Source organism: Poecile atricapillus, chromosome 39 (assembly GCF_030490865.1).
Source record: "Poecile atricapillus isolate bPoeAtr1 chromosome 39, bPoeAtr1.hap1, whole genome shotgun sequence".
Classification (NCBI taxonomy): Eukaryota; Metazoa; Chordata; class Aves; order Passeriformes; family Paridae; genus Poecile; species Poecile atricapillus.
Window position 1 is genome coordinate 1,607,222 of NC_081287.1, and position 9,076 is coordinate 1,616,297.

At 59.7% G+C, this 9,076-nt stretch overlaps 2 protein-coding genes across 6 annotated transcripts; one reads left to right on the forward strand and one right to left on the reverse strand.

The window, feature by feature from the left end:
* Positions 1 to 498: 498 nt before the first annotated feature.
* On the forward strand, positions 499 to 4,673 carry NANOS3 (nanos C2HC-type zinc finger 3). 5 transcript variants are annotated; one of them, XR_009280344.1, is made up of 4 exons: positions 499 to 2,679; positions 3,253 to 3,614; positions 3,936 to 3,984; positions 4,081 to 4,673. XR_009280344.1 is itself a non-coding variant. In XM_058861924.1 (2 exons), the coding sequence occupies exon 1, from the start codon at positions 1,352 to 1,354 to the stop codon at positions 2,636 to 2,638; it is 1,287 nt and encodes a 428-aa protein (XP_058717907.1). In that variant the 5' UTR covers positions 499 to 1,351; the 3' UTR covers positions 2,639 to 2,679; positions 3,253 to 4,673. The 5 variants fall into 5 exon arrangements, 1 of the variants encoding a protein (XP_058717907.1); XR_009280342.1 differs by having other exon boundaries at positions 3,253 to 3,984; XR_009280343.1 differs by lacking the exon at positions 3,936 to 3,984 and having other exon boundaries at positions 3,253 to 3,876.
* Positions 4,362 to 8,978, reverse strand: BRME1 (break repair meiotic recombinase recruitment factor 1). The gene is made up of 7 exons (XM_058861718.1): positions 8,966 to 8,978; positions 8,664 to 8,799; positions 7,904 to 8,012; positions 6,731 to 7,819; positions 4,711 to 4,781; positions 4,545 to 4,610; positions 4,362 to 4,467 (listed from the first exon to the last, which is right to left on the reverse strand). Exons 1-7 carry the CDS (start codon positions 8,976 to 8,978, stop codon positions 4,362 to 4,364), a joined length of 1,590 nt encoding a protein of 529 aa, XP_058717701.1.
* Positions 8,979 to 9,076: the final 98 nt, after the last annotated feature.

The window sequence follows — 9,076 nt, forward strand, 5'->3', positions numbered from 1 at the left end:
GCACCCTGCCAGAGTGCACCGAGCCCCCGCTCCCCAGCGATCCCGGGGGGCGCTGATGGGGTCCGGCGGGGGGAACACGGGGCTCCCCCGCTCCAGACCGGCTCCAGACCCCCCTCCCCGAGGCTCCGGCCGGGCTCGCAGGGGTTAACGGCGGCCGGGCAGCGGGCGGGGCTGAGCGGGGCGGGCCCGGGAGGAGGCGCCTGCCGCCAATGGCGGGGTGCGCTGAGCAGAGCAGGGGGACACCTGGGGACACCTGGGGACACCTGGGGACACCTGGGGACACCTGGGGACACCCCACCCACACCGGCGTTTCTCCGGTCCCGGAGCGTCCCGGGACAAAAGCCGCTTTGGGGTGAAACTGGGGGGAATTGGGGTTCAGCTGGTCAGTGACCACCGCCCCCCCCAGTTTATTCCCTTTTCCCCATTTCTCACTCCAGAAGGGTTTTCCGGCTCCACTGGGGCTGCGGTGGCTCCTGGGAAGGTGTTGGGGTTCCTGGGAAGCTGCTGGGATTGGCTCTGGTGGGAATTACCCTTGGATTCGGTGCCTCGTTGGGGAGGGATCCCGGCGGGATTCCCGAGGGATCCCTGGTGAGACAATTCCTGCAGCAGGCTCGGAGCCCGCCCGGAGATGGACAATAGGTCTGGGTCCCTGAGCCGCCAGGCCATGGAGGATGAGGCGGGATCCCCACAGGAAGGAGAACAGGGACGGATCCTGGATCCTGCCAGAGAACAAAGGATGAGACCAGATCCCAGATTCCGGGGAGGGGGATGGAGCTGGATCCTGGCTCCTGGTGGATGGAGCTGGATCCTGGCTCCTGGTGGATGCAGGACAGTGTTGGATTCCCTGTCCCAGCAGGGGATGGGGGACAGCGTCAGAGCCCAAATCCTGCCAGTGAATCCCAGCGCCGTAGTTTGGGTGAGTTTGGGGTAAAAGCACCGAGCTTCGAGTTTATCCTGTGGCCCCCTGGAGCATCCCCAGGATCCTGGTGATCCTCACCAGGCAGGAATTTCCCGAACCCGTGGATTTCCCCCGGCAGGAGCAGCCAGGGGGTCCCTGCACCCGAGTGGCCCATTCAGTTATGGAGCTTCTGAAGCACCCAAAATCGTGTGATTTTCCCCTAAAATGCTGGTACTCCCGGGATTGCTGGAATGCCCCAGGGCGGGGAGTGGTTTATTCACGGTGATTTACAGGTTGATTGTGGTCATTGACGCCAAGGCCAAAATGCGTCCCGTTTAACTGGACTGTCCCTGGACTCTCACCTTCTCCTGGGAAGGGGTCAGCGCAGAAACCCGCAGGATCCCTGCTGACCACTCGGGTGGCCTGAGGAAGTGACACCGAGCAAGTGGAGCTATGTCCAGGCCCGAAGCAGGAGGCTGGGAGCACTGGGAGAGCAGCAGGGTGTCCGGCCCCACACCAGCAGGAGCAGTGTCCGAATCAGCCCCACGGCAGCCCTGGAGCCCCGGGGACATCAGGAGCGTCTGGAGCGGGGATCCCGAGAGGCGCCCAGCGGCGAGCAGCGCTGCTGCCAGAGGTGGCCCCCATCCCCACCCCCGAGCCACAGCGGAGGCTCCTCGCTCTGGAGGCACGAGAAGCCTGTGCTATCCCACCCCACGCGGCCCTGGGAGCACTGGGAGCACTGGGAGCACTGGGAGCACTGGGAGCACTGGGAGCACTGGGATCCCCATCCCGCTGCCTCGCGCGGGACCCGCGGACCAGTTCCACATGTGGCGGGACTACCTTGGGCTGGCGGCCATGATGACCACGCTTCCCCCGGCCCTGAGCTCCGGACCGGCTCCATGTGCAAGACCGGCTCCATGTGCAAGACCGGCTCCATGTGCAAGACCGGCTCCGAGCTCCGGACCGGCTCCGAGTTCCGGACCGGCTCCATGTGCAAGACCGGCTCCGAGCTCCGGACCGGCTCCATGTGCAAGACCGGCTCCATGTGCAGGACCGGCTCCATGTGCAAGACCGGCTCCGAGCTCCGGACCGGCTCCGAGCTCCGGACCGGCTCCATGTGCAGGACCGGCTCCATGTGCAGGACCGGCTCCGAGCTCCGGACCGGCTCCGAGCTCCAGACTGGCTCTGAGCTCCGGACCGGCTCCGAGTTCTGGACCGGCTCCGAGCTCCAGACCGGCTCCATGTGCAAGACTGGCTCCGAGTTCCGGACCGGCTCCGAGCTCCGGACCGGCTCTGAGTTCCAGACAGTCTCCGAGCTCCGGACCGGCTCCGAGCTCCGGACCGGCTCCGAGCTCCGGACCGGCTCTGAGTTCCAGACAGTCTCCGAGCACCGGACCGGCTCCGAGCACCGGACCGGCTCTGAGCTCCAGACCGGCTCCGAGTTCTGGACCGGCTCTGAGCACCGGACCGGCTCCACCTTCTGAGCTGGCTTTGTGCTCGTTCTGCCAGCACAACGGGGAGTCCCCGGGCGTGTACCGGAGCCACAGCCTGCGGGACGCGCAGGGCCGCCTGCAGTGCCCGGTGCTCCGCAGCTACGTCTGCCCGCAGTGCGGGGCCACGCAGGACCAGGCCCACACCCGTCGCTTCTGTCCCCGCACACACCGAGGCTACACCTCCGTCTATTCCCGCCCGCTGCGCTCCAGCAGCGCCGGGAGGAGGCAGAAGAACAGCTGGATGTAGCTGATGAGGATGGAGATGGAGGATCCCGCGTCCCCCTGCAGGTACCCGCGGGCTGGGATGTGCCGGCCGTGCCACGGCAGATGTGGCGCATCCAAAGCTGGGTTCGGCCGGGGCTGGGATTGCCGTGAGGAGCGGCAGGGTGGAATTGGGAGTGGAGGATGCTGCTGCTGCAGGGTTTGGGGTGTCCCTGTGGTGCCACCCTGGGTGTTTGTGCTGCATCCAAGCCTGCGTTTAGCCAGGTTCCCATGGGGAATCCCGTCAGGGAATCGCAGCTACCAAAAGGAGGGCACCAAACAGGTGGCAGGTGACACTGGGAAGTAGCCAAAGCACGGAAGACTCCATGTCCCCATGCAGGTTTTTTGGATCCAAGCCTGGATTTAGCCAGGAACAGGATTCCCATGAGGGAACCTCAGCAATGAGCCAGAGCTAAAGGAAGGAGGAGGAGGAGGAGGAGGCACCTGGGAAACAGGTGACATAAGGAAGGAGTCATGCTTGGAGCCTGGATTTATCCAGGACAGGATTCCTGCAAGGAACCCCATCAGGAGTTTGGCACTAACCACGGGGCGTGTGCTGGTGCTTCCCAGTGCTCCTGCCTCTCCTGCTTTCTCTTCCAGGGACTTCCTCAGTGACCAGGGCTCGGTGCTTCCCGCTGGGACCGGCCTGCGCGGTTTGTGACGCTGCTGTGCCACCTCCTGACACCGTGGGACCCTGCAAGAGCCGCTCCAGACAGATCTGGGTGCTCTGCCAGTGGGGCCAGTTCAGTGTTTTCTGTTAGGTTTGAGTTCTGAGTTAGGCTGGGAAGGAGCCGGTGCTCGAGGTGCTCCAGCCAGATCTGGGTGCTCTGCCAGTTCAGTTCAGTTCTGTGTTTTGTGTTAGGTTTGAGTTCTGAGTTAGGCTGGGAAGGAGCCGGTGCTCGAGGTGCTCCAGACAGATCTGGGTGCTCTGCCAGCAGGGCCAGTTCAGTGTTTTGTGTTAGGTTTGAGTTCTGAGTTAGGCTGGGAAGGAGCTGGTGCTTCAGGTGCTGGAGCCAGATCTGGGTGCTCTGCCAATTCAGTTCAGTTCAGTGTTTTGTGTTCAGTTTGAGTCCTGAGTTCTGAGTTAGGCTGGGAAGGAGCCGGTGCTTCAGGTGCTGGAGCCAGATCTGGGTGCTCTGCCAGCAGGGCCAGTTCAGTTCAGTGTTTTCTGTTAGGTTTGAGTCCTGAGTTCTGAGTTAGGCTGGGAAGGAGCCGGTGCTCGAGGTGCTGGAGCCAGATCTGGGCACTCTGCCAGTTCAGTTCAGTTCAGTGTTTTCTGTTAGGTTTGAGTCCTGAGTTCTGAGTTAGGCTGGGAAGGAGCCGGTGCTCGAGGTGCTCCAGACAGATTTGGGTGCTCTGCCAGTTCAGTTCAGTGTTTTGTGTTAGGTTTGAGTTCTGAGTTAGGCTGGGAAGGAGCCGGTGCTCCAGGTGCTGGAGCTGTCACCCGATATTCTGGGTTGGATTGTTGAGTTTTGGACAATCCCAGGTCAGGAAGGGACTGGGAGGGTGCTGGTGCTCCAAGTGTTGGAGCCTTTATCGCAGCACCGCAGCTGTTGCTCAGTGTTTTGGGTGGGCTTGGTGGGATTTGTTCACCCATGACGGTGGGAAGAGCCCAATAGTCAGCACTGGAACCGTTCTCCAGGTGAAGGGTGGTTTATTCCCACTGTTTCCATCAATAAATTGTTGTCCTACAACAGTTCCTGATGCCCCTACCCCTCTTTCCAGCGGCTTCCGCCGGGCACTGGCCTCCGGCCCCGCCGTGGCTTTGGCCTCCGGAGCAGCTCCAGTCCCCGGTGGGCACCCATGGCCAGGCGGCTGTGGGGGGACACAGGGGTCACCCACAGCTGCTGGACCCCCCACCCCAAGGAAATGAACACGGATTTAGGACTCACTTGAGGTCGGAGAGTTCCCGGATCAGCCCGCGGATGACATCGCTGGCGTCTGCCGGCTCCGGGGCTCTGCTGGGAGAAGGAGAATCAGCACCTTCCCCCTCCCCACGTCAGGAATTTCAGTCAAAATCAGGATTTTATTCCTGCAGTGGGGGCTGGTTCCATGCACCTTTCCCGTGGCTGTACCGGGCTGGTCCCGGTGGATCCGGTGTGGATCTGGCCTGCGGGGAACGGGAACGGCTGCAGGGAAAGAAAGGAGCTGAGCCCAAAGGGATGGGGAGGGGTCCCCGTTTGGGTGGGGAGGGGTCACTGGGTTCCAGTTTGGGTGGGGAGGGGTCTCTGGGTCCCCGTTTGGGTGGGGAGGGGTCTCTGGGTCCCCGTTTGGGTGGGGAGGGGTCACTGGGTCCCAGTTTCGGTGGGGAGGGGTCTCTGGGTTCCAGTTTGGGTGGGGAGGGGTCTCTGGGTCCCAGTTTGAGTAGGGAGGGGTCTCTGGGTTCCAGTTTAGGATGGGGAGGGGTCTCTGGGTCCCAGTTTGGGTGGGGAGGGGTCTCCAGATTCTAGTTTGGGTGGGGAGGGGTCCTTGTGTTCCAGTTTGGGTGGGGAGGGGTCTCTGGGTTCCAGTTTGGGTGGGGAGGGGTCTCTGGATCCCCGTTTGAGTGGGGAGGGGTCTCTGGGTCCCAGTTTGGGTGGGGAGGGGTCTCTGGGTCCCAGTTTGGGTGGGGAGGGGTCACTGGATCCCAGTTTGGGTGGGGAGGGGTCTCTGGGTCCCAGTTTGGGTGGGGAGGGGTCTCTGGGTCCCAGTTTGGATGGGGAGGGGTCTCTGGGTCCCAGTTTGGGTGGGGAGGGGTCTCTGGGTCCCCGTTTGGGTGGGGAGGGGTCTCTGGATCTCAGTTTGGGTGGGGAGGGGTCTCTGGGTCCCAGTTTGGATGGGGAGGGGTCTCTGGGTCCCAGTTTGGGTGGGGAGGGGTCTCTGGATCCCAGTTTGGGTGGGGAGGGGTCTCTGGGTCCCCGTTTGGGTGGGGAGGGGTCTCTGGGTCCCAGTTTGGGTGGGGAGGGGTCTCTGGGTCCCAGTTTGAGTGGGGAGGGGTCTCTGGGTCCCAGTTTGAGTGGGGAGGGGTCTCTGGGTCCCAGTTTGGGTGGGGAGGGGTCTCTGGGTTCCAGTTTGGGTGGGGAGGGGTCTCTGGGTCCCAGTTTGGGTGGGGAGGGGTCTCTGGGTCCCAGTTTGGGTGGGGAGGGGTCTCTGGGTTCCAGTTTGGGTGGGGAGGGGTCTCTGGGTCCCAGTTTGGGTGGGGAGGAGTCTCTGGGTTCCAGTTTAGGATGGGGAGGAGTCACTGGATCCCAGTTTGGGTGGGGAGGGGTCTCTGGGTCCCAGTTTGGGTGGGGAGGGGTCTCTGGGTCCCAGTTTGGGTGGGGAGGGGTCTCTGGGTCCCAGTTTGGGTGGGGAGGGGTCTCTGGGTCCCAGTTTGGGTGGGGAGGGGTCTCTGGGTCCCAGTTTGGGTGGGGAGGGGTCTCTGGGTTCCAGTTTAGGATGGGGAGGGGTCTCTGGGTTCCAGTTTAGGATGGGGAGGGGTCTCTGGGTCCCAGTTTGGGTGGGGAGGGGTCTCTGGGTCCCAGTTTGGGTGGGGAGGAGTCACTGGGTCCCAGTTTGGGTGGGGAGGGGTCTCTGGGTCCCAGTTTGGGTGGGGAGGGGGTCTCTGGGTCCCAGTTTGGGTGGGGAGGGGTCTCTGGGTCCCAGTTTGGGTGGGGAGGGGTCTCTGGGTCCCAGTTTAGGATGGGGAGGGGTCTCTGGGTCCCAGTTTGGGTGGGGAGGGGTCTCTGGGTCTCAGTTTGGGTCGGGAGGGGTCTCTGGGTCCCAGTTTGGGTGGGGAGGGGTCTCTGGGTTCCTGTTTAGGATGAGGAGTGGTCCTTGTGTCTCAGTTTGGGTGGGGAGGGGTCTCTGGGTCCCAGTTTGAGTGGGGAGGGGTCCTTGTGTTCCAGTTTAGGATGGGGAGGGGTCTCTGGATCCCAGTTTGGGTGGGGAGGGGTCTCTGGGTCCCAGTTTGGGTGGGGAGGGGTCTCTGGATCCCAGTTTGGGTGGGGAGGGGTCCTTGGGTCCCAGTTTGGGTGGGGAGGGGTCTCTGGGTCCCAGTTTGGATGGGGAGGGGTCTCTGGGTCCCAGTTTGGGTGGGGAGGGGTCATCCCAGTTGTACCTTCTCTGCTGGGAGCTCTGGGCTGGTTCCTTCCCGCTGTTCCTGGGGCTCGGTGCTGGTGGCTGCTGGATCTCGTCCTGCTGTTGCCATCCTGGGATTCCCAATCTGGGAATTCCCAATCTCTGCGTCCCCTCCATGGCTCTGGGGATCTCTGGGATGATCTGGGGACCCTGTGTCCGTGCTCAGGGCAATCCCAGCGCCACATCCCTCCTGCAGGGCACCTTCCCCCTGTCCCTCTGCATCCAGCACCTCTGAGCTCTCGGCAGGGGCTGTGTCAGTCTCCGTGTCCTCGGGGCTGGATCCGGCTGCTCCAGAATCCCCTGCTTTTGGTGCCTCCAGCTGCTTCTCCCCTGCCCCATCCCAAATTCCCTCTTTCAGTGGCTCTGGCTGCTCCTCTGCTGCCCCATCTCCGTCTGAAATTCCTGGTTTCACTGGCTCTGGCTGCTCCTCTGCTGCCCCATCTGAAATGACGTGTGTTGGTGTTTCCAGCTGCTCCTCTGCTGCCCCATCCACCTCTGGAATTCCTGGTTTTGGTGATTCCAGCTGATCCTCTCCTGTTCCATCCAAAATTACCAGCTTCAGTGACTCCAGCTGCTCTTTTCCTGCCTCATCTGCCTCTGGAATTCTCATCTGGGGTGACTCCAGCTGCTCCTCTCCTGCTCCATTCCCCTCCAAGATCCCCAGCTGAGATGATTCCAGATGATTCTGTCCCATTCCATCCAAAATTTTATGTTTCCCTGACTCTGGGGGCTCCTCTCCTGCCCCATCCACCTCCAAAATTGCCAGTTTTGGTGATTCTGGACAATTCTCTCCTGCCCCATCCAGAATTCCTGGTTTTGGTGATTCTGGACAATTCTCTCCTGCCCCATCCACCTTCAGAATTCCTGGTTTTGGTGATTCTGGACAATTCTCTCCTGCCCCATCCAGAATTCCTGGTTTTGATGACTCCAGCTCATCCTCTCCTGTCCCATTCGCTTCCAAAATTCCCGGCTGGGGCAGTTCCAGAAGATTCTCTTCCATCCCATTGGAAATGCTCTGTTTCGGTGATCCTAGTGCTCTGTTGCTTCCAACCTCCTTGTCTCTTCCTTCCTGAAAAAAAACGCGTTAAAAACCCCAGTTTGGGGAGTTTTTCCCTCTGCTGGGTGTGAACACCGTGCTGGAGGTTTTCCATACCTGTGGGGATCCGGCTCCGTGCTCTCCCACAGGAATTCCCTCTGGATCCACCTTGTTGCTGCTGTTGGACCCAGCAAATTCCACAGGATTGGATCTGAGGGGATCCAGCCTGTGAAAAACGAGGTTCACATCATTTTTATAGACTTTAAAAGTTTAATAAAAAAACAATTAGGAGAAAAAAATCAAGTATACAGATAGGGCCGGGTGTCTCTGCATTCACCTTACTAACAAAGGATTGTCCCTTAAAAACAGAACCCTGCTACATATCCATAAATTCTCATACATATCCATAAATTCTCATACATATTCAGACATTCTTTTTAGGATCTTTGGTGTTCTTCTGTTTAGTTTTCTCTTGCCCCCTTCCCAATAGATCAATCTTCTTGGCGCCATTGAGATTTACATTCCCTGATACCAGAAATGCAATAAATTCCTCCCCCCCAGAGTGCTGGTCACTGCTGTCTTCATCTGGATAAAATAGTTTACAAAAGAAAAAAAAGATCTCCAGCTATCTTTTTCAGTCTTTGGGTTACACAAACAAAAGTAGTTTTTGTTTTAATGCTATGTCATAGCTTAACATACGTGTATTACATCACTATTTCTAAGTTTCATTAATAACAGAAATAAAGACTATATTATTACAGCTAAATTTTATAATCTTATACACATAATATTCATTATAATACTTGCAAAAAGCCAATAATATGAGATGCATTTATAACACAGCCCAAGTCAATCCCTCCCAGTTCCCTGCCGTTACCTCGCCTGGGACTCCAGCTTGGCAGGATCTCCATTGGGATCGCAGCTCTGGGAAGGAACGGGCACGGCTGAGCTGGCAGCTCCTGGAGCTTCCTGAAGGATCCGCTTGGCTTTGGGAGCCTGGAATTTCCTGTCGCCTGTTGTGGGCAGGAAAGGGAGCCTCGCTTTTCATGTGGGGAGAAAGGGCCACCGTGAGCCCAAACTGGGACATTTGGGAGTTTCCCTGTTACCTGGGAGTGTGTGGGTCCTACGCTTCCCCATCCTGGTGCTGCCTGAGAGGGACAAGGAGCAGCCCCACATTACCGCAGCTCTCCATTATCGCCACCCCTCTCATACCCTCCTGTTTCCCCTCAGGTCCCAGCAGCCATTTTTCCCCCCAGTCCTCTACCCCGTCAGCCCAGTCAATATCCCCCC

Excerpts from the sequence above, each read along its gene's own strand:
- NANOS3 (XM_058861924.1), top strand. The coding sequence starts at position 1,352 with ATGTCCAGGCCCGAAGCAGGAGGCTGGGAGCACTGGGAGAGCAGCAGG.
- BRME1 (XM_058861718.1), bottom strand. Across the intron at positions 4,782-6,730 it reads CAGAGCTCCCAGCAGAGAAG|CCGTTCCCGTTCCCCGCAGG; the intron begins GTACAACTGGGA and ends CTTTCCCTGCAG. Across the intron at positions 4,468-4,544 it reads CGGGAACTCTCCGACCTCAA|CCGCCTGGCCATGGGTGCCC; the intron begins GTGAGTCCTAAA and ends GTCCCCCCACAG.